At 42.4% G+C, this 25,333-nt stretch overlaps 1 protein-coding gene across 1 annotated transcript in view; it reads right to left on the reverse strand.

The window, feature by feature from the left end:
• Positions 1-13,551, reverse strand: part of CIROP (ciliated left-right organizer metallopeptidase) — a 39,205-nt gene extending 25,654 nt beyond the window's left edge. The window contains exons 1-7 of the mRNA XM_089678207.1: positions 13,263-13,551; positions 11,477-11,570; positions 8,521-8,572; positions 8,294-8,440; positions 6,909-7,034; positions 4,305-4,389; positions 1,203-1,336 (exon numbers count right to left, since the gene is read on the reverse strand). Coding sequence (XP_089534333.1) covers positions 1,203-1,336; positions 4,305-4,389; positions 6,909-7,034; positions 8,294-8,440; positions 8,521-8,572; positions 11,477-11,570; positions 13,263-13,551 — 927 coding nt within the window. The remainder of the gene's footprint in view (positions 1-1,202; positions 1,337-4,304; positions 4,390-6,908; positions 7,035-8,293; positions 8,441-8,520; positions 8,573-11,476; positions 11,571-13,262) is intronic.
• Positions 13,552-25,333: the final 11,782 nt, after the last annotated feature.

The raw sequence follows: 25,333 nt of genomic DNA on the forward strand, positions 1-25,333 counted from the left end.
TTGCAATGTCCAGCCAGACTGTCTGCAGCTAAGGCTACAGTCAGGCTGTGGCTGGTGGAAGCTAAACACTGTACTGAGTGATACTTGCATTTAAGGCCCTATTGGTACAGGGACAAATGCACTAGTGCTGGGAGGGAGGCACAGCAAGTAAACTCATCCTTATGCAAGGGGTTTTAAATTGCTGCATGTTAGTGTAGCAGTCTTACATTCCTAGTGCTGCCAGTTCAGATCTTTAGAGCTGGTTCACACCAGGTTCAGTCCAGTGCATTTTTATTCTGCATCAAAAATACATGGACAGGGTTTAACATGGATTCCAAGACCCTAGTTCACACCATTGCAATGTGTTCCAGTTCAGTCAACAAAGGTAGAACATGTTGCATTTTTCTGTATCAAACACATCTGGAATGTGGCAAAACGCATAAAAAATGCAGCGGAACAGCCAGTCCTCAATGGAGATGAAGAAAAAAGAAGGGAAAAACAAATTAGAACACATCAAATACACATAAAATTTTCACTGGGACACATCAAAAACGCGTCGGGAACACAGAATTTTGGTGTGAACCAGCCGTTAACACTTGTTGCAGCACTTAGCAGAAAAAAAGGGGCATATCCATTACTGTATATACAGCTTGAGGATTCAATTGGGCTTTAAGGCAGCAAGCATAGCCAGGGTGAAGTCAGTAATCCTTGACCTGCACTGTTGGTCCAGGTCAGTGACCCTGAAAGTACTGAAAACGTATATTATATCCAGGGAACCAGAGTTTTCAGAATACATATTTCCTCTTTCTAGGTTTTTTTAAAATGAAATTTAATTGGATGTTTTGGGTTACTTCAATTTACTACTAGAGACTATTATTTATTTGTGTAGCCTGTACATATTTCTGCTTGTACTGAGCACCTTGCCATTGGCTATGAATCCATTGATGCAAAATGTTTAAATGTTTTTCAGGTTCCATAGTATGGGGTGATGTAACCTGAACAAAGAAACCTGAAAATTATAAAGAATACTTCTCATATATTTTTCTTGTAAATCATTATTCCTATGGTATTTATGGTTTGTGAACAGTAATTTTCCAAATCTTTCAGTAAAAGTTATTTTTCAAAAGAAAGTAGTTTATCAGGACCATAATTTAGCTGCATGTAGATGCTACATATAACATACTGTATATATATTATGATTTTTATGTGACAGGTTGTTTTACCTGATTCTCAAGGGGTGCCCCTGTGCTGCCTACACCTAGATGTTCCCCCATTCTCTGCATTACATTTGGAGTATAAATGCGGAGTTGACCATTTTCATCTGTATTAGTCACACGGGATCGCGATGAGCACACTCCTGAAAATGAAAAAAAAAACTTAAAGATTAAAAGGCAACAACCAGTTACATTTTAGCAAACAAGTCTCAGAAGTAATGTTTATAATTGTATTGGATCAAACAGCAAATGGCCTTATGTATGATTACACTTATTGTAAGAATTGTAGTTATTTTTCTTTGGCCACCAATCAGCATCATACCAGCCCTGAAATTCTGAATCTAATTGGTGGGAGGGAGTAGCTTCAGCTCTTAGAATATATTATTACATATGACAAAAAGTGCTTTTTGGTTAAAATACCTGAAATCTTATGCAATTCTCTGTGCTCTCCAGTCCATATAGAGATGCAACACAATTAGTGTAATTAAATACTAGGGACGTACAGCACCTGTGGTTATTAGAACATCATGAGCCTGAGATTCAGCGGTTTTCGGGGCATCTATAGCAGTGTGCTAAGTATTGCAAAGCTAATTTTAGGGTTTAATATTGGTGCATAAATAGGTGGTTTGCCAAAATCTATGAGTTTTAGGGGCATAATAACAGGATTGCAGCACATTAAATTATAGTCTGCTAAACTTTGTCACATACACTGCTCCATAGTACTAAACTTTGACAACAAAACAGGCAATAATGATATTACAGGTCCCTATCCCCATCCCCACCTTCACTTACCCTTACTCCAGGCTTCCAGCTACAACCTATATCTCCCCCCAGATTTCTTCTCCTCTCCAACATTGGCTTACTAGTCTGACCGCTGAGAAGTTCTACTTCAATTAACCAATCGGCTACTGAGCTAGAGTGAATTCCAGCTTTCCTAAAGACCTAATAACCAAAATGATTAGCAGGAGTCTCCAGCCGAAATCTGGAGAATTCCCAACTATGATTATGGTGGAAGTGAAACAGTGGTTTTTAGGTAGTTGATACTGGAACATGAGATCTGAAGATTCTACTAATTTTAAGACCTGTAGACATTTGAAGGCAGTCATCCAACAGTGCCAACTTCAGTTTTGTTATCCCAACTGGTGTTGGAGTTGCAACAAAGCAATTCAGTACAACAAAGAATCCAGATACAAAGTCCACTGGTTAGGCTGGAGACATTCAGTGCATAACCCCAAGTCAGTAAACACATGCTGTTCCCATCATCATTCATTTGGGTGTTTTTTGATCAAATTATTTACTACTGGGTGGGCCTTATCCAATGGCTTTGGTACCAAAATAGAAGTGTATTATTGCAAATGTTTTACTAGCATTATCATGTGAAGACAATAAAATAACTGATAACAGAGCTCCAGGCAAATTGTTAAATAGATGTGTTTTATTCTATTATCTTTCAAAGGATTGGTCATTTTGCCCAGACATGTTTGTGATACACACCTCTGCTTTTCAGATCACTGTTACTTCCTGATTTAGTATTACTGCTTCCCAGGTCACCTCCTGTTTCCTGGATAGTGCTGATTCACTGTTCAATGACAAGTTTGTATGCAACACAGGAATCTGAATATGTAAGATGAGTTGCTTAATCGGGAACTATGGACTAATTCAGGCCTCATGCACACTGGGCTTAAAGTAGAACTATAAGCAGTTTTTTTTTCCATTTTGGATAGAACAAGGGAGGTTAATAACCCCTGTCAGATTTGTTTGCCTATTGTGGCCCATTGCAGAGATTTCCCCACAGTTCCTGTTCCATAGCCAAATCAGGAAGTCAGAGGAAATCCCTGAAAATTAAGAGAATTCCTTGCGGACCCCCAGGTAACTAGAACTAGCGTCCCCATTGGAAGATTTTCCCTCAATTGCTTCTTCTGGGAATAACCCAAAATTTGGGATTTTCTTTTACCTTCACTTTCAATGATAATGGTAAACAACAAATAGAGAGGTTGAATCTCCTTAACGGGGGCACAGACCTTAAAAAAAAGCTGGCAGGGGTTGTAATCTTTCTGTACTCTATCCAAAACGAAAAAAACTTTTGCCTTTAGTTAAACTATAATTAACACCACTTTCACAGGTATTTGGGTTTTTTTTTTTTCAACCTGTAAAAGCACCACTACTTAAAGCGGAGCTCCACCCAAAAGGGGAAGTTCCACTTAAGGACTCCTCCCCCGCTCCCCATTAAGGATTGGCACCTTTGGGGGGGGGAGCTGGTAACCGAATTTGACAGGTACCTGCTCCCACTTCCGGTCCTATCGCCTAGGTGATCGGAAACGGAAGGTGTCCTCCCTCCCTCCCTGTAGTCTTTTGGGACGCGTGACAGGTCCCAGAAGACTATGGGACCATTCATGAAGTGCAGCGCTACTCGCGCATGCACAGTGCGCACCTGGCTGTGAAGCCACAAACTATCACAGCCGGGTGCCCACACTGAAGATGCCGGCCTCCTGGAATACAGGACGGCCGGTGAAACGGGCTGCGGGGGACACACAACGGGACCAAGGGACAGGTGAGTGGCTGTTTTTTAAAAGTCAGCAGCTACAGTTTTTGTAGCTGCTGACTTTTATTTTTTGACAGGGTGAGTGGAACTCCGCTTTAAGCCTGTGTGTCCATGCACACACATGTTTACAGGCTGAAAAAAAAACACCAAAGGCACATTCAGGAGAAGAGCTGAAGAGCAGAAAAAATGCTGAATGCACCTAAATGCCCCAAAACATTAGACACGTCTAGCACTTGAGCATCAATGCATTCCAGTAGCCAGTATAAATTAATATTTTAGCCTGGGAATCCATTAACACTCAAATGCTTGATGTGCCTAAACGCATGTGAAATACACAGCTTTTATCATGGTTTTTAAGCAGCTCTGCTCCTGCCAGGGGTTCTGGAGTTCAGAGAGGCTAAATAGACACCGTGTGTGCCTGAGACCTTAGACTTCCATTTGGGGGGGTAGAAAAACACACGGGTGGGCTACAGTATACATAAAGGTGGAGTTATGCTTTAATTATATAAGGTATCTGTTTGCAGGATTTAGAGATGCATGGAATAGAAATGACAGAGGATCAACATTACCATATTGGGAAAAACTGCAATCTATCCATTTCTCGAAGAGGCTGCTAGAGAATCCCAGCGCATGAAGGATCTCATGCAGAGACACCTAATGTGGGATACACAGCAAGATTTAGCTGCAAGCATAGGACATAGAAGACAAACGCATAAAACAGTAAAACCGAAAAAAGCTGTCACATATACCAGTAATTATCCTGCTTATTTTTTATGTGATAAACGTATTACATTTTGCTTTGAAGTGCCTTTAGTGAGGAACGCCAGACTAATTAAAAAGCAGCATAGCATTTTGAAGTGAGCAACAGTTGAAATCACTTAATACAATCAGTTAATATATTACCTACTTTCCTTCTAATTGGAAAACAGCTACAATACAACCCCCCATCCCCCATCGCCTGTGCATCATGCTGATTGAAGGCACAGCTCATGTAGGATCATGGAAGCTTAACTTTTTTTTTTTTACCTGGTTTAGTCCTGCTTAGCCCTGACTTGTTGTCGAAGAAAGCAAGTCATTCACAGGAACTACAATTTAAAGAGTATATCCAGGCAAAAAAAAGGAAAAAAAACATTCAGTACATCTCTGCAATGCACACACATTTCCCTGTGTTTTTCCCTGTGTGAAAAAGCTTCAAATAGTTAAAAATAACTATTGATCTGCCAGAAATTAAAGTAGTTGTAAAGGTAAAAGGTTTTTCTACCCTAAAGCAAGGGTGGGCAACTCTGGCCCTCCAGCTGTTGGTGAACTACAAGTCCCATCATGCCTCTGCCTTTGGGAGTCATGCTTGTAACTGTCAGTTTTGCAATGCCTCATGGGACTTGTAGTTCTTCAACAGCTGGAGGGCCACAGTTGCCCACCTCCGTCCTAAAGCATTCTCTGCATTAAGATAAAAAGAACTATTGTCAGCCCACCCAAGCCACCCACCAAATACTTACCTGAGCCTGATCTTGATCCAGCGCTGTGCGCTTGAGACGTGGCGCTGCTCTCTCTCCTCACTGGGCTCAGAGAGCAGTGGGAACCATTGGCTCCTGCTGCTATCAATCAATTCCAATGATGAGGGAATGGATGCATGGCCAAGCCACACTGGACACACAGAATAGCTCGGGATCAAGCCTGCATGAGTGCCACCATAGGAAGCACCTGCCTATGGTGCCACACAGAGAAGATGAGGAGCAGGGAGCACCGGTGGAAGACCCCAGAAGAGGAGAATCAGGGCTGTTTCATGCAAAACCATTGCACAGAGTAGGTAAGTATGACATGTTTGTTATTTAACAAATAAAAAAGGTAACTTTACAATCATTTTAATTAAGCTCCTAATTTCCCATATTAAACTGGTAACACAGTGACTCCCATTATGCTGTGGAAATGAGAGTAGGGGAATGTGCTCTGTAGGCCAACAGGGAAGAACTCAGGTAAGGCTGACAACATTTCATGGGATTTTAGTGCCACATCAGCACCATGTTTTCAGCTCAAACAGGAAATAAAAAGCTCAATGGATTTCTGGCAGATTAAGTATCTTTCTGTAATTGCGTCTTTATAAAAGGGAATGAACTTGTGAAAATGATCATGTAATATGTACTGAATTGGCTTTTTCTTTATTTTGTCCGGGCCATTTAAGTATCTGTGCTTGGCAGTTGCAGACATAAAAGAAGCTTTGTCTGGGGTTATGTGGACATTTAAAGCCTAAAGCCTGCCATAGACGGTTCGAATCTCGGCCAGTTCAGCAGGAACCGGCTGAGATTCAGACCATGTATGGGCAGTCTGAATGTACCCAAGTTGATTGATCAACTTGGGTACAACCAGCTTGTCGGATTTGATGTGATTATTGCTAGCTATAGCCGCTAGCAGTAATCATTATGTTCTCTGGGCAGGGACGGCTCCCCCTGCCTCACTGCTGGGAGAACACAATGGCTCTGTGAGAGGGATTCCCCCATCAACACTGATTGTGTTGATGGGGGAATCAAGCGATTTTCTTTCCCGCAACCACAGGTGCAGCAACCAAAATTGCTCCATCTTATGGCCAGCTTTAGTTTACCTACTAAAAAAAATATACAAAACAAGCACAAGGATCATTAATTACCTTCAATGTGATGTGTCCCTTGTGCTTCCGTCTTCTAGTACTGTAGAAATCTTTAATCCTATGATAATCCCTCCTACCCCAACCACCATAATCTTGCAATGTAAGTCTAACAGAACTGTAGAGCTCTCAATTACACTTATCAAGGGTGCCCTGCTATGTCCATCCAACTTCTCTGTTCATAGAAGTGCTTACTGCAGCTTCTATGAATGAAATAGGATCTAAATGGATGGCAGATGATTGAACGGTCCACCTGCTCCACTCATAGATCCTCTCTCATTCACAGAAACTGTAGTATGGCTTCTATTAATGGAGGAGCTGGGCAGAAATGGCAGACATAGTCAAGCACTCCAACAGAGGAGGAAGATTTCTACTGTACTAGAAGACAGAAGGACAAGGGAAACATCACACTGAAGGTAAGTAATGTCCCTTGTACTTATTTTGTATTTTCTTTTGTATGTAAACTTAGACTTTAAGAAACAAACTGGAAATTTACTGAAAACTTTTTGAAAGTGGTGGGCTTTAGCTGCCATACCTGTACAATGTGAGGATGCTCATATAATCCCTCTCGAAATCGCTTTGGGCAGAACACAATGACACCAGCAATAGGACGACCTATATGGTCCAGCTGACAGTATGATGCATAAGCAATAACTATAGGCTGAAAGACACAACAAAAAAATTACAGGATTCACTACAAACTAGAATTTATATCAAGTAAGAGGTCCATTAATGTATCTGATTTACAAAACAGGGTTAAACTAAGTTTTCACAATGTGCCATTTTAAAATTGGCAACAGAACAGAATTAGGTTGTACACAAGCCAAACTGATCAGACCTGTGCCGAGGCAGTAAATACAAATGCACTCTAGAGGGAGCTAAATAAGATGTTCTGTAATCAGCAAGGATGCATTGGCTTTTTTCTATAACATCATTTAGATGGCGATGGGAATTGGTTGGTTTGTGTTACTGCACTTGATGGTCTGTGAGTCCCTAAGCCACTATAATTATTTGCCATCTTGTTAGTGCAAACTTGTTTATGACTACCAGTGACTTAGTGCAAGTTACTAGATTTTTTATTATCTCTCATCCGAAATATGTTCTACTAATGTGTACTTAAACATACTGTATTTGTTGTAGTTTATTCAGTAGATTATAAGTAATAGGTTTGAAAAAATATAAATTGTGATTATGAGACCCAAATCTGACCTTTTTGTAAAACAATGCCAATGACATCTATGTAACATGATTTAAAAGTCAGTCCAGCCATATGCCGAAGAGTGTAATATTCCAACAGTTTTTTACAGCTCTGATTGTTTCTGGTGACTACACAAGAATCACAGGTCTGCATACCTGCCAGGTCCAGTTAAAATGTTGTATAAAATGATTTATCTCTTGTAATTTGAAAACAGAAATAAGGCAGGCTTTCTGGAAATCCATGCAAAGGATGAAGCAACTACATGAGGTTCTCCACCAGGAATATGGCACTCACAAGGGCATAGATAAGGGGGGTATAAGGGGGTCAAATTCCCACCCCCCTTTTCCAGAGCATCAGTGGTGCAGCAGCTAATGCTGAAAGTTGCTGTGCAACCAAAGCACTGCAACCGCTGATCCTGCTGCCTGGCGCCTGCAGTTCAGCTGTATGGTTTGGCTGGTGAGTGTATTTCATGGAGGGGAGACTGTATCGGAGGGCATCTGAACTGGGGGAGCTGTAATAGGAAAGCCCATACTAAAGGGGGGATCCGTACTGCAGGGAAGGTCTGTACTGGGGGGGGATTTTGGATACGTACTAGTGTAACACTTCTGACCCTGGCACTCTGTTCATTACACATCCCTGACTCTGCCGCTCTGTGCCTTACACACTCCTGATCCTTGCCTGAACTCTGTGCACTATGCACTCCTGACCCCAGCATTTCTTACCTTTAATGCACATTTTTCTGTCTGGGCCACCCTCACATACAGCAAGAAATCTGTATCAGGAACACCAGACCCATCTGGTATTTTATGAATTGGCTCTGTCCCATTCATTGGCCACACTTCATATCCATAGAGATGAGATTCCGGTATCTAGAAACACATATATTAACACATTAGTTTTAACATTCCAGCTGATAGTATCAGTGCTATTAACACTTCAACGCTCATACCAAGACATCTAGACATCTTTCTCCATAGTAAGAGCTGTCTCGAGATCCACACCTGGGGAAGAAACATACACAATCAAAAATAGTACACATTGAATAAGACATTCTAGTTATCAGGTTTATTATTTTTTGTATAAAAATAATGTTGAATTGTTGCCTATTAGAACAGATTATATGTCAAGTGTTATTAGTCTAGCTCTAGATCAAAGTACAAAACAAAAGGAAATATCAGGTTTCTACAGGAAACACCACATTTTTGCTGCAGTTTTTCTACTGCATATCCAATGCGTAGCTTTACTTATTATTGGATTATGTGAATCATCATTATTAAAGTTTTAGGTGCAGTAAAATGGCAGTTGAATACAATTTCCTTGTATACACACATGCTGAAAGTACAAAATTTATGTGTACAATTAGAGCCATATTTTCATCTCTGGAGCCTGTAGGCACAAACAGCATTTGGCGCTTCTTCTGCTTGCATCACTTAAAACAGTTACCCTTTTTTCTAGTTCTAGCTTTGCTTAAAATGTGATAATAATGTTTATGTAAACTTATACGAGATGACTATTTAAAGTGGTTCTAAAGGCAGAGAGGTTTTACCTTAATGCATTCTCTGCATTACAGTTAAAAACCTTCTGCATGCAGCTCCCCCCAGCCCCCCTTGTACTTACAATGCCTGAGCCTGATCTCGATCCAGCGATGTGGACAAGAGCAGTGGTTCTCTCGACTTTCTCCCTCCTCATTCACTCACTCAGAGGCAGCAGTGGGGGCCATTGGCTCCTGCTGCTGTCAATTACAGCTAGTGGGAAGGTTGAGGGGGCGAGGCTGAGCTGTGTGTCAATGGACACACAGAGCGGGGCTCAGGAACGAGCAGGCACGAATGCCATCATAGCAAGCAGGGAGAGAACCCAGGAGCGCAGCTTAGTCCCCTTGAAGAGTCCCCTTCAAAACCATTGCACAGAGGAGGTAAGTATACCATGTTTGTTATTTTTGAGCATTTACAATCACTTTAAAAAATGTATTGTCAATAATGATATGTGGAAAATATGACTCCTTGCCTCTAACACCTATGGCCACATGTGTGCTTTGGCTACTGATAAACTGGGCCCTGTGTGTAGTTTTTATGTTTATACAGGTGTACCTCGGTTTACAAACGCCTCGATTAACGTAATTTTTGGTTTACGAATGAAAATCCATTGAAAATAATGCTTTGGTTTATTAAATTTTTACGAATATTTTTCGCAATACGAAGTGTTTGTTAGTGCCGATTTTTAAATGCAGTTGGCAGCTGCTTTTTTTTTCTTCACTATAGCTCACAGAATTAGCTGTCACTTTCTCCGGAGTTAAAGTAAACTATGTTTCTTTTAAGAAACTAAAAGGAAACATTGTTTCTTTTAACTTGGGGAAATAAACTAAAAGGAAACTTTCTTTCTTTTAGCTAGGGGGAAAGTGACAGCTGAATCTCTGAGCTATAGTGAAGGAAAAAAAGAAGCGGTAATTACTTTTAAAAACCAGCACCATAATAAATAAAAAAAATGGTGTGGGGTCCCCCCTCCCATCCATATCAAGCCCTTCAGGGTTTTGAGGGGAACTCCCACACCAAAATAAAAAAAAATGGCATGGGGTCCCCCCCAAAGCACCTCATCCCTGTGTTGATGAGGACCAGCCAGGGTTTTGGGGATCTGCGGGCAGGAGGCTTATGAGAATCTGGAAGCCCCCTTTAACAAGGGGTCCCCAGATTCCCCCCCCATGTGAATGAGCATGGGGTACATGGTCCCAATACTCATTCACAAAAAAAGTGTAGTGTGAAAAAAGACAGGACTAAAAGAATGTCCCCTGCAGTAGATCCAATGTCAATCACAAAGCCCGCCACCGCCGACCCGAAAAAAAAGAATTTAAAAAAAAAGGCTCCGCTTCCAACAATGGCTTCCAGCCGCCTGCCTGCTCCAGTGGTTTGACAGTTCTTTTTTTTATGTTACCTGGGGTGGGGTCACATTCGTGATGTCCCCAGGTGGCCCCGCCCCTTACCTATTTAAGAACTGTCAAACCACTGGAGCAGGCAGACGGCTGGAAGCCATCGTCAGAAGCGGAGCCGTTTTTTTTAAATTCTTTTTTTTGGGTCGGCGGCGGCTGCGGGCATCGTGATTGACGTTAGATCTACTGTGAGGGACATTCTTTTAGTTTTTTCTTTTAATAAAGGACTTGTCAAAGACCGTGTCCTGTATTTTTTCAGACTACACTTTTTGTTTTTTTGTGAATGAGTATCGGGACCGTGTACCCCATACTCATTCACATGGGGGGGCCAGATTCCAATAAGCCCTTTTCCCACAGACCCCCACAACCACCGGCCAGGGTTGTGGGGAAGAGGCCCTTGTCCACATCAACAAAGCAGCCCTCCATGTTGAGGACCTGTGGCCTGGTATGGTTCAGGAGGGGGGCACTCGCTCACCCCCCCTTTCCTGACCTGCCGGACTGCATGATCGGATAAGGGTTTGGTATGGATTTTGGGGGGGACCACCACGCCATTTTTTTTTTATTTTGGCATGGGAGTTCCCCTCAAAATCCATACCAGACCCGAAGGGCTTGGTATGGATGGGAGGGGGGAACCCATGCCGTTTTTGTAATTTACTTTTTTAATTGCCAGCAATTCTTTTACATTCAGCTGTCAGTGGGGAGCCCCGCTGACAGCTGAAACATTAACACATGGTTGTCACTATTAAAATACCGCATGACTTGATAAAATAACTAATGCGGTATTTTAGTAGCGTTTACTTTTTTCCTGACCTCAGGAATGGATGAATTGGTTTTCAGTGCATTCCTATGGGAAACTGCGTTTCGGTTTACAAATTCGCTATGCAAAAAGTAGCGCAGAACGAATTTAATACGTAAACCTGTATAGGGATGGTAATTCATGTTTTCACAAAATTAGCAGAATACAATACCAGAAACTTTGGCTCACCTTTTATAGTTGAGAAGCGAGGGATCCCCCCAGACAGAACGACAATATCTATTCATATCGCGATTGAGGAGTAATGATCCTTCCCGTCTATGAACTGCAAGATACAAACACAGTTTTCAAATGTGCAATTTGCAGTTTTTGAATAAAGCTTTTATTTTATATTAACATTTGTATATTAAAGCGGTTTCTTTTATGTTTTCAGACATGGATTTACCACACATTAGGGTCATAGAAAATGAATTAATTTGTTAAATGTGCATTGCTATGGATTTGGCTACATTGTCTAAAAAATGCATATGTAAGTATGTTTTTCAGTTTTATATATTTCTGAGAAACGTCACACAGGAGAATGACCTTGAGCCAGATAGATAACAAATTATATAGGGCTGCTGATATACCTACTTACTGTAGGAAAGGGTAACGTAATGGATCCTGCTTTAAACACTGAGCATTCCTGTATGGTTCACATGCTGTCCAGGTGCAATGCGATTTCAGCCCATTCATTTGAGTGGGCTGAAATTGCGCCAGACTGCACCAAAAGTAGTGCATGCACTACTTAAAAAAACGCACAGCAACCGGATTGCATGGTATTACTGTACTATAGAACTGTACTATGCAATCAGATGCAGGCAAATGCACTGAGTTTTCCACCTGAGTCTGGGGTGTCGCTAAGTTAACACTGACACAGAAAGCAAGTACCGTGTGTTTTGAATGTGGTGTGGGAAACATGCACAGAACTGGGTTTCCTGCATTGCATTCTGGTGTGAATTGGCCGTAGAAATGAGGAAATAATTTCATACAGCTCATCTTATAGCGAGGTTTCCACTCTTTTTTTTGCCTCCACTGCCACATTTGGCACCTTTTGGGGGGGAGTGGGTACCTGGTTTTGACAGTTACCCGCTCCCACCTCTGGCTCAGTTCGTGCGGCAAACTGAGCCAGAAGTTTGGCACCCCCCACAGCCCTCTGGGACACTTCCAATGTCCCAGAGGACTGCAGCCCATTCACAAAGCTCAACACGTTTCGCGCCTGTGCAGTAGGTAACTGCCGATGAAGCCTCAAGGCTTCACTGCCGGTTACCCTTAGTCAAGATGGTGGCGCCATCACCCAACAGCCAATTGAAGAATCAGCTAGGGGTGAGGACACTGTTGGATGAATGGACAGGTAAGTGCCCTACTATTAAAAGTAAGCAGCTACAGTATTTGTAGCTGCTGACTTTTAATTTTTTGGGGGAGGTGGTAGGGGCCGGAACTCTGCTTTAAAGTTGGCAATGCACTAGTAGAATTTCCTTCTAAATGTTTAATTTTAAGAACATTTGTTCAATGTTCTAATAGGTAATGAGGTTAAATCGATGTTCATTTTCAAATGCAGTAACAAGAAAATCCATAGGAACATAATGCAGATCTTTTTCTCAAATGAACAAATTTCTAATAGTGAATGTGTTTTTCATTCAGTAAAATCCTTTCACTCTAAAATTGACTCTTCAAAGAAAACAACATTTTGTACTACTTTCATATAAAATTAATCAAGCTGTCAAATGTACTGAGAAATTTGAAAATCTATTAGTGTATGGCCAGCCTTAGTCCTTAGTGTTTGCCAGCACGGCATGTTTTCCAAAATTCTAGGTAAAAGATAATTAATGTTTTTCAAACTTTTAATTGGCAACAGCTTAAAAGAAGCAGGCTATTTTTGTAATCTGTGGTCCTGTTAATAGATCGGGAAAGCACCAGAAGCTGTGAAACACTGTTCTATAACTATTCTAATATACTGCCATAGTTGATTTCTCACCTGATAACATGTTGCTGATGGTCTTGGTGACTTCTTTCATGGCTGTCTGCAGTTGGGACATCTGTAGTGGGCTAAGTAGGGCACTTTCACCTGGTACATACCAGGGAGTCACCCTAAGTGGCAAATAAGGTGCCCATGTTGTAGCACGGGTAATCAGTCTTCTAGAGTGGGAAGAGGCATCTGGGGGAGACACCACTTGAGTATCTCTTTGTACAACATCATGCAGGCACATAGAAGAACACAGCCTTATAATTGCAGTAAACCACAGGAAACATGCAAAAATAAACATTGGCAGGGAAAACACCTGATAAAATGGTAATAAAGAGCTTAACTCAGACAAATGTCTGCAAAACCATTAATGGAGATTCATGTTGTTTACTGCAATTGCCATGACAATTTTTTGCTAGATGCTCTCATTCATGCAGACACTGGCTCACCATCCTTTTATCCAACTACACTGACTCAAATATAGTGATCAGCTGTCCTTCCTGCCTGTTGTCTCTCTATCATCTGTGAGCTTTGGATGAGACTGGCAGACAGAAAGTTGTAGAACTTGTTTGTGTTGCTCAGGAAGTTAATAATCTAAAGAGCATGAGAGTGGAGCAGGGAGCGTGAAAGAGGAGGGGAGCTAGGATGACACCATGAAAGGGACATGGAGCATGAAACTGAAAGACACTACTGGAAAGGGGGGGGGGAGTTTCTGGAATATGCACACAGCTTCACTTATAAAGATTTGTGTATTCCTCATCTATATTTGTTCAGTTGACTTTTTTAATCTGGGGACAGTTGTGAAAGTCCTATATAAAATCAATTCTAAAAAAATGTATTCATGATTATCAATATATTCATCTCAGATTTTTAATGTTGTTTTTGTAATGTTTTATTTTAAAGTGATACTAAACCCAGGACCCTACATTTACTATATGTGGTCTCCCAGAGTACGCACAACATGGAAATGCAATTATTTTAGTCAATATAAACTGCTAAATACCTTTTCTCATCAGAAGTGTATAGCAGTCTTGTGACTTCTATCAGTGTCCAGCTGAGCACTGGTTATTCTTGTAGGAGGATTTTCCATTCTCCTCCTCTGACTGTTCTATGAGGCTGCATAACCCCTGAGATTCTCTATCTGGACAGTGCTGGTTGGCCCTGTCTTGATCACATTCACCCTCCCAAAGCAAAAAAAAAAAACCTCTAGCAATACACACCGAGCATGTGCGGAGTGACTCCTAGAGCTCTATACTATCAGCAGATGGATTGGGAACAGTAGAAGGGGAGGATCAGAGAAGACAGGATCAAACAGTCTATTACACAATGTGGCGGATTACCCCCTTAGGTTCCACAGTGAGTATAACAAGCATGCTTTACTGCATATACTGAATGATTTTACTTTTGTAGGTTTAGTAACACTTTAATACCATAAAATGAACCCCTTCATGATGAGGATAAAACAATTGCTAATGCCAGAACACAGTTTTGCAGCTTTGATGCAGCTAGTTTGTGTATCCAGGTGAATTGTATCTTGTTTTTTTCAGGACAAACCGGGCTTTCTTTTGGTGGTAAATGGTAATGGATATCTCCTGATTCTTTTTTTAAACTGAAAACTAGCTCAAATTATTAAAAAAAATAATTTCACTTTCCTTGCTGCAATACAGTAACACCCAATTCTCCTTCCCACTCCTCCAACCTGTGAACAGACTATGAAATGAGAAGCAGCATACTGATCAGCTCATCTCTTTGTCACCCTGCTCTCTCTTCCTGTTAGTATGCTTCCTGCACTACAGTACACCTGATTGGTTCCCAGAGCTGCTTCTCCTTCCAGGAGACTGAGATCTGAAAGAGGTCAATACTTAAAGCGGAGCTCTACCCAAAAGGGGAAGTTCCGCTTTAAAGATTGGTCCCCCGCTCCCCTTTAAGGATTGGCACCTTTGGGGAGCGGGTACCCAAAATTGACAGGTACCCGCTCCTGCTTCCAGTGTGATCGCCTAGGCAATAGGAAGCGGAAGTTGTCCTCCTACCCTCCCTCCCTGTAGTCTTCTGGGTCATGTGACAGGTCCCAGAAGACTATGGGGCCATTCAGGAAGTGCAGCGCTTCTCGCGCATGTGCAGTGGTGGGACATGTGACAGGTCCCAGAAGACTATGGGGCCATTCAGGAAGTGCAGCGCTTCTCGCGCATGTGCAGTGGGCACCCAGCTGTGAAGCCGCAAGCTATCACAGCCGGGTGCCCACACTGAAGATGCGCCTGGAACACTGGCCGGCTGGTGAAATGGGCTGTGGTGAGGACACCGTGGGATCGTTGGACAGGTGAGTGGCTGTTTTTTTAAAAGGCAGCAGCTACAGTTTTTGTAGCTGCTGACTTTTATTTTTTTGTGACTGGAACTCCGCTTTAATTCCGGTATCTACATTGCTTGCATTTGCAGCTTGTAGTAGGAGGGTTTCGGCAACAGAGGAAGTGCTGTCAATCCAGACAGAAGTGGGCAGGACCAGGTGTGGCCAGATGCTGATTGACAAACTACAGGCTTTGGAATCAGCTGAGACAATGCTAATGGCTACTTCCCCTGCAACTTTTTTAAAACCATTGTAGCACAAGTAGGCAGAGCGAACATGAGAGTGGTAACATGGCTCTGAATTCAGGAGCAGTGCAGCATTGTTGCTGCATCATCACAGGAAGCTGCATTAGTTGAACTATAGGCCCCTTTCACACGGGCGGACTACGCCAAGCAGATTCGCCTGTCCGCTGATCCCCACTAAGCAGGTGGATGACAGGCCTTTGTCAGACACAGTCCGCTGTTCTCTATGGGGCGGCCGGATGTAAATGGCCTCCTGTCTGTCTACATCCATCTGTCATTCAATCTGATCTGATCCGCTAGATGGATGGTGAACGTATCCCAGTCTGTCTGTTTTTGGCGGACCGGATATGATTGGATGCAAGCGGGTGTAAACGGACACACTCATTTACATCTTCTTCTCCATAAACAACAATGGGTGGTCTGAACAGGTCCGTCTGAAAACCGAACAAGCAGGTCCGCTCGTGTAAAAGGGGCCTTACTGGCCAGATCGACATTTAATATTGTATTAATGATAATAGAGGTACATTCAATTCAGTCGTTTATATCAGCCTGGAGTTCAGCTTTCAAGGAAAATTAAAGCACTCTCACGATACCTAAAAAATACAACAATGCTGGAGAAAAATCATTGTCACATACCCTGTAGTGGCTTTTTTAGAAACTGAATTATCTGCTTGTAAATTGTGTTCTTTCTTTTCTTCATTTGCATCATCGCCTCTCCTTCCCAAAAACAGTCTGTATTTGTGAGCTTTACTGTAGTGCGGCCATGGTGGAGCACAGTTGCCACTGGCACCCCTTGTTTGCTGAGCATGCCTGTGTTTTGCTTGTGCCTGTGACATCATTTCTCCAATAGGAGTCTCGGAGGTCACTGTAAAGAAGCTGGAGCCTCCTTTCCATGCCTCCCCCTTCTGCTACAAACAAGGCATGTCTGAGCAGCACAGGATGTGAGCTGTTCTGTGCTTGGATCTGATGTGAGCGTGCCAGGGAGCACTTAGCTGACATGCCCCCTTCCCTGTACACTCATCATGATGGCACTTGTTTGGGGCAGGAGTTTTGAGCCTGAGAAAAATGCAATCAATTAAAGCAGCTGTCTCCTTGCTAGCTGCATTGTTGGATGCTGTAGGAGGAGGGGGGTGTCCTATCCTACCATGTAGCTAGCCTTTAACACATTATAGGGAGGTGGGACAAAGTACTATGTGTACATTGCCCCATAGAGGACAGAACACAATATTAAAACTTAAATAAAAAATGAAAGCCTGTGAGCTGTTATGTGAGCGATGAATGCTTCTAAGTACTGATTGTGAACCGCCTGCACCTAACACATACTCATACTAGTGTGTCAGACCAATATTAAATATAAAAATTGTGCTGTGCTTCACTAAAAATTACTAAAATATAAATACTAAGTACATCCAAGTGCTTCTATTAATAATACGTTTCAGAATAATATATAGATAAAATTTGAATGAATCAACCAATATCAATTTCCAAAAGCAATGTCCATATACATGTCAAAAAAGGGCCATATATACTGTATATACTTCTTCAAACGTGCATATTTCATTTAGAATAAAATAAATATCTTCTATGCTTCTTAATATATTTTTTGTGTGAAAAAAACTTGCATTTGTGTGCTCCCCCATCGGTTGTGCTCTCACCTCAAGTATATGACCAAACCGTTAAGTGAGGTCATATAGCGCTTGTGTCCCTTTAAATGGGCCAAAGTATGCATTGACACGTATTATTAATAGAAGCACTTGGATGTACTTATTATTAAAACTTAAGATGAGACTTCTTTAAGCTCTGCTGCCAATGCCCATGCTTTTAGCCATAATGTGTGAGTATTCACAGCATTATGTTTGACCACTCCAGCACTCCAACAACTGCAACGCCCATCTTTATTCCATTTGTGTCGCTGACATCTTTGCCCAGTCTTCTTCCAGGTTTGGCATCTTCAGCCATCTTGACTGTCTACTGCGGGATGATGCAACTGTAGTGCATGTGCAGAGGAATCAATTCATCCCAGCACCAGGAAGATGCCCAGTGTACATTTAAAGTGATTCTAAAGGCAAAATTGTGATGTTCAAAAAATTACAAAAACATGTCATACTTAACTGCTCTGTGTAATGGTTTTGCACAGAGCAGTCCTGATCCTCCTCTTCTAGGGTCCCCTGCTGGCTCTCCTGGCTCCCCCCTCCCCTCATGAGTGCCCCCATTGCAAGTATTCATGCATACTCACTGCCAAGCTGTGTGTGTCCACTGAAACACATAGTGTGGGTCAGCCCTGCCCCTACTCCCTCCTCACAGACTGTGATTGACAGTAACAGGAGCCAGTGACTCCCACTGCTGCCTTAATGCATTCTGCCTTTGGGACTTTCTTTTGAATAACTTTGTAAAGTGGAACTAAAGTACTTTTCAAAGAAAATTTTTTGAAGCAGAGATATACAGAGTCTCATCTGCAATAAAAGTTTGCCTGGTAGCAATGTTTTTTGAATAGTACTTTAGTTCCACTTTACAAAGCTGTTTAAAAGGTTTTCCAGGAACATACCAAAAGTTTATAATATCATAAAACAGATTGCAGGGTTCTTTATGCCAGTGCTTTGGTAACTTTCCTATTAGGAAAGTAAATTTAAAGTGACATTTTACCCTTAGAAAAATAAAGTTTGCGAGCAGGAAGGTTTTTAAAAGCAAATTTGTCTTTATTACATTTTGCACTAAATTTTACAAAACAAAAGGAATAATGATAACATGTACATACAAGTAAATGTACAGAAATCTCGAAAGCGGAGATGATCCACGAAAATAAGTGCAAATAGTTCCATACAACAAAAAGATGAAAGGATCAACAGCATTTGTTATGGAGGTATACAAAAAAAACAAACATCGTTGCAAGGGGAGTATCCCTGGGTGAGACTTGGGGAGCAAAAAGAAATACCTCCGTAAAACTCAGTATATAAACCCAATTAGGAAAAACATAAAGGAGTACAGAAAGAAAAAAGAGAAGCCAGTTGTAGAGGCAGTAAAGGACAGGAAGGGAGAGGGTCAGGAAGCGGGGACAGCAAGGAACAGAGTCAAAGTATCCACCACCAGGACCCCATTGGTGTGACCTAGTGGCCTGCAGCCAAGTGTGGACAGTGAGGTCAAACTGGTGGTCGTTGCAAAATGAATCGGGTAGACAAGGCTCAACTCTATTAGGACACAACAGGGGGAGATCTCGGAGAGTCGAAGAGGAGGAGAAATGGAGCCAGACTGACTACAGTAATTTGTGTTTATTGTAGGTATCATTGGCCTCCATATTTCCTCCATACACAAGATATCATTAAGTGCAGAAACCCACATCAGAAGAGGGGGGGTGGGGGTAGACGTTTTCCAAAAGAGGGATATCAACTGGCGAGCAGGAAGGTTTTTAATTGGAAAAGAGAAATAAGCCCATCTCTTCTGCAATAAAACCTTCATAGTGTACATGCTCAGCATGTCTCGGCCCTGGAATGAATTAACTCCTTAGTGTGCACATGTTGCATTACATCACCCCAGACCAGCCAATCAAGATGACCGAACTCAACAAAATCGGAAGAATGCTTACAGAAGATGTTTCCAACAACAAGAAAACTCATGGAGGTGCCATCACTGGAGCAGAGTTAACTATAGAAGGCTTTAGTAGACAATGGGATAAGCACATGGACACATTTTCCATTGTTATAATTTATTATGTAGATTTTTTTTTTAATTTATAGAGGATTTGTTTAGGATTACAAATGTATTTGAGATTTAATATCAATCTCATGCAAGTTCCAGGATTGTGCATCCATCATGGAAAGACAAACACATCAGATATGTTTACTGCAGATTTGTTATTATTCTTTATTAGCCTACAACACTGCACCATGTATTATTGTCCACAACAAAATATCTTTATATCCTAAGGGTAGGGGTTGGTTACCTTGTTGAGCATTGTTCAGGACACATGGGATCACATGGAGAAGTCACATGATCACAATCATAAAGCAGTGCAAAGAGTAGTAATGATGAGCAAGGTAATTGTTTATCTGAATGTGGTAAAAAGTCTGATTTCTTTGGGTTTCTACACTTTGTATTGTGTAACTCAGTATATCTCTATATCCATCAAATCACTAAAAGGTGCCCATAAACATTAGGGGGTCCATTTATCAATGTTTTCACCCTATATTCACCCAACCTTTACACAAGTTTCACACCTTATTCAATTAAAAAAACATGTGACTTGGTGAAAACAGTTTTGTTGATTACAAAGTTGTCATGATTATTGCCCCCCTCCCCACTGCTAGTGGCCGCCTTTAACACACTGCTCCTCCCCTCACCCCTCTATATAGAGTTGAAGTACACACTCTACAAAGCATTCACGCCTATGCACTAGGAACAAGAGGGCAGCTGAAAATACACTATATTGCCAAAAGTATTGGGACACTTGCTTTTACACGCTCATGAACTTTAATGGCATCCCAGTCTTAGTCTGTAGGGTTCAATATTGAGTTGGCCCATTCTTTGCAGCTATAACAGCTTCAACTCTTCTGGGAAAGCTGTCCACAAGGTTTAGGAGTGTGTCTATGGAAATGTTTGACCATTCTTCCAGAAGCGCATTTGTGAGGTAAGGCACTGATGTCGGACGAGAAGTCCTGACTCGCAGTTTCCACTCTAATTCATCCCAGAGGTATTCTGTCGTGTTGAGGTCAAGACTCTGTGCAGGCCAGTCAAGTTCCTCCACCCCAAATCCATGTCTTTATGGACCTTGCTTTGTGCACTGGTGTGCAGTCATGTTGGAACAGGAAGGGGCCATCCCCAAACTGTTCCCACAAAGTTGGGAGCATGAAATTGTCCAAAATGTCTTGGTATGCTGACGCCTTATGTGTTTATTCACTGGAACTAAGGGGCCAAGCCCAATCCCTGAAAAACAACCCCACACCATAATCCCTCCTCCACCAAACTTTACACTTGGCACAATGCAGTCAGGCAAGTACTATTCTCCTGGCAACTACCAAACCCAGACATGTCCATCAGATTGCCAGACAGAGAAGTGTGACTTGTCACTCCAGAGAACACGATTCCACTGCTCTAGAGTCCAGTGGCGACATGCTTTACACCACTGCATCCAACGCTTTGCATTGCACTTGGTGATGTAAGGCTTGGATGCAGCTCCTCAGCCATGGAAACTCATTCCATGAAGCTCTCTATGCACTGTTGTTGTGCTAATCTGAAGGCCACATGAGGTTTGGAGGTCTTTAGCTATTGACTCTGCAACAGTTGGCGACTTCTAAACACTGTGCGCTTCATCATGCGGTGACCCCACTCTGTCATTTTACATGGTCTACCAATTTGTGGCTGAGTTGCTGTTGTTCTCAGTTGCTTCCACTTTGTTATAATACCACTAACAGTTGACTGTGAAATATTTAGTAGCAAGGAAGTTTCACGGATGCACTTGTTGCACAGGTTGCAAGCTATCATGGTACCACGCTTGAATTCACTGAGCTCCTGAAAGCGATCCATTCTTTCACAAATGTTTGCAGACGCAGTCAGCATGCCTAGGTGCTTAATTTTTTACACCTGTGGTCATGGAGGTGATAGGAACACGTGAATCCAATGATTTGGAGTGGTGTCCCAATACTTTTGGCAATATAGTGTATATGCACACATATACAGTACTACTGTCTTTGTGGGACTAAGCTTGTTAGCTGGAACTCTAAGGTTGGCAATACATGGTAGATTTTGAAGCCATGATTGGGAAAGCATGTAGCCATGCAAGGCTTCCTTAGAGGACCTTCCACAGAAGGTCTTCAGCTGCCATTGTCCTGTGCTGGGCACAGGAGGAATGGGATACTTCCAGGTGTACCTACCTTTAATCTATTTATTGCTGTGTATGTCCCAAGTCGGGAGCTTTGTTAGATTAGCATTTGGAACCACACTTGACAGAGACGTATTGATGTGGCGTTATAAAATTTATGCAACTAAAACTTCGGTTTTTAACATAAAGCTTTAAAAGAGTGCTGATTATTTTTTAAATTGTGGATGTTGGCTGGACACTCTTTTAGACTAAGGGCTCATTCACACTTGACTTTATTTATAACTTGCCAAGCGCCCCTATAGCGTTTGACAAGCATTAGACAAGCATTAGTGAAGCGTTTTTAACGCTCCCAAAACGCCCTATGCCTGGTTTTGAGGCAGTTGATAGGTATTTGCCAAGAGCTAAAACCGTACCACAAACTCCTATAATGAAGCTTAAATGGTATTAACACTCCGCAAATGCCTCACAACCGCATCGCAACCACACCGCAAACGCCGGCCAGGCATTTGCGGAGTGGCACCATAGACTTGAATGGAAGGCTTCAACTCCTCCTCACTCGACCAGAGGCATCAGTTTTGCAGCGACGCTAACGCTTCCTTGTGAACAGAACTGTGTTCTGCCATGTGCAGAGGCATTAAAAAATGCTTCCCAAATGCCTGTCTGATGCCTGCTGACAAAGCTAGTGTGAACGTAGCCTTAGTGTGGGTGACAGTGCAGGACAGACTGATAAATGTGAGATATAAAAACCTGACAGGTGTTTTTAATTTAACCCATCATATTGCTGCAAAGATAAATAATATATTGGCTGGAGTTAGGCTTTAACCCCTTCCCGCCTACCCCGGCATCCCTTTAAATAGTTCAGAACACATGGGGGAGGAGCGATGACTATGGGATCACTGTCACAAAGGTCACAATATGGGAAACCAGCCCTGCTGGCTACAGATTTTATGCCTGGACCAAGAGCTGTCTACGTAAACTCGTTGTTTGTGCTCAGTGCGTGCAATAAGTGTGCGCTCAGCACATAAACAATGGCCACCTGGCAATGCAATGTGTGTTGTGTGGGTTTTAAAGCTCAACCTTTTGCCACTGCACATATGTGTCAGTGCATCATAAAGTAGTTAACAAATGACAATTTTAAAGAAGTTAACTAGTTATTTTTAAGAGATAACCCTGGATTAAAACAAACTTGAGCCAATAGTCTCAATTAGGGTCCCTTCACACTAGAACGCAGTGCAGGAAATCCGCATTCTGTGCAGTTTTCTGCACAGCATTCAAATTTCACTGCCCTTGCAATCTGCAGCGGGTGCCAGTGCAAAGTTAATGACACCCCAAATGCAGGTTGCAAACGGAGTGTGTTTGCCTGCACCAGATCATTCGGTACAAAAGTACCAAGTAATAAAGTTGCAGTGTGCTTACAAAAGTAGTGCATGCACTACTTTTGGTGTGATGCGGTGCGATTTCAGCCCATTCAAGATAAATGGGCTGAAATCGCACTGCACAGAACTGCATGTGAATCGCACAATAACACACAGTGCATTCCTGTGCAGTTCACACACTAGTGTGAATGGGCCCGTACACAGGTTCTGAGGTCCGTATAATGTGAACAGGCCATTTTTTCCAGCGTTTCTAAACTCCAGCTGTGGTGTGCAGGCAACCCATTGAAGTCTATTAGGAGGCAGCAGCTGTACAGTCGCACACGCTGTCTGCGTTCAGGGCAGGGGCGGACTGACAACTCATGGGGCCCCCGGGCAATAGGAGATCATAGGGCCTCTGTGTCCTTTCCCAAACTCAAAAAAGCCTATGAAAAAGGTACCAGGGGCATCTCATGGGGCCCCCTACTGACCCCGGACCCTCAGGCAGTGCCGAGTTTCCAAATGGTCAGTCTGCCCCTGGTTCAGGGTCAGTCACCCACACCCATACACCTGTCACATTAGGATCAGTGGCTCTGTCCATGCAGATGCTGCATTCTAATAAATTTAAATGGACACAGTGTCATGAGATTTGAGACGTCAGTAAAAATAGCCCTTTCATGGTATATGGCACTAATCGCCTGTTTGATTTTTCAAACCAAATCTCTGTTTAAGCGACACAGTCACTTAATGAAACATTGAAAATATTTGTAACGAAAAGTGATAATGTTTGGTTATTCGTTGACAATGTATTCTTACTTGTAATATGTAATACTTATGTGTCCCACTGCCTGCACTACTGATCTTTGCTGTGTTGTAGTACAGTTGTAGTGGGTGAAGAATCTTTTGCAATCAAGCCTTCTGGGTGTGTCAGACGTGATGTCCGGTCCCCTTCTGTGCTCTGTGGTTCCATGAACGTCTATATCACTACAAAATTGAAAAATACCAATCTTCTCTGGACAGTCACACCGCTGTGTTCACTTGACACAACGCTAAACATTTTATGACTCATTCATAAAATGCAGGCTGCTGTGTTTCCAATGGAGGGTTCTATCCGTAATGGGGTAGATAAATGCTGGAGAGGCTCTTCCCCTTCAAGGTTTGCAATGAAGCAATACCTGCAATCTAAAAAATACAACCAATCCGAATCTAACACTTTAATTAATTATGAAATAAAATACTGAGTGCTTTTTAATATATGATTGATTATTACATTTTAAAAAAATCGGCACTAAAATCTTAAAGACAGACATAATAAAGATGCTTATGTATAGGCTTTTTTTTTCATTATAATAAAAAAGATGTTACACTTATCTCCAATGATGTTGCACAGAGCTGTGCCTTATCTCCTCTCCTGGAGTCCCCTGCCAGCACTCTCCGCTCCTCCTTTTCTCCGAGTGCCCCTTAAGCCAGGGGTGTCCAAACTTTTTTCAAAGAGGGCCAGATTGGATGAAGTGAACATGGTGGAGGGCCGAACATTTTTCCAAACATTCTTTGAACCATTACAATTAAATGCAAATAAATTATTTTATGCCAAGTTAATTGCAAACGACATACTTTTCATTTCATAACATTAAGATCAACTGATAGCTGAGTTTTCACAATGTATTGGAAATAAATTAAAAAAAAACTTACCTGCAGTAATGTGAAGGGTGAAAAAGGTAGCTGGAGCTGAAGTCTCTGCTCGGCAGCCGGGAGGGGAAGAGAAACACACTTCACGCTGGAAGCCCGGCCCTGACGTCACCGCCCTCTGTCGCTCCCAGCGCGGCGCAGTCACGCATGCGCACTGCTCCCAAGCAGAAGACTGTCTGCCACAGAAGGGAGGGCCATGCGACAGCCGCATTTACACAGACCAGGGAGAACGCGCCGCAGTCAGGCATGCGCACTGCCCTCTGCTCTCAAGCAGAAGACTGTCTGCCATAGAAGGGAGGGCCGTGGGAGGGCCACATTACACAGAGCAGGAAGGGCTGTTGGAGGGCCGTATTAAACCGACCCCGGGCCGTAAATGGCCCGCGGGCCGGACTTTGGACATGCCTGCCTTAAGCAAACTGTCTGTGGGAGATTTGACTGACAGCAGCTGGAGCCTATGGCTCCCACTAATCCAGAGTCTCCTGTGAGGCCAAGAAGAGGGGGAGAGTGGCACTGCAGCCATGACAGCACAGGATCGGAGAGAGGGCCAGGTAAGTGTTCAAGCAGTAGAGGGAAAACAGGCAGTGGAGTGTTTTTTAAGCTTTTTAAGGATATGTTCACCTTTTAGAAAAAAATAATAAATACACATC

Source organism: Staurois parvus, unplaced genomic scaffold (assembly GCF_062004578.1).
Source record: "Staurois parvus isolate SC_StPar_1 unplaced genomic scaffold, SC_StPar_1.0 ptg000199l, whole genome shotgun sequence".
In the NCBI taxonomy this organism is placed as follows: domain Eukaryota; kingdom Metazoa; phylum Chordata; class Amphibia; order Anura; family Ranidae; genus Staurois; species Staurois parvus.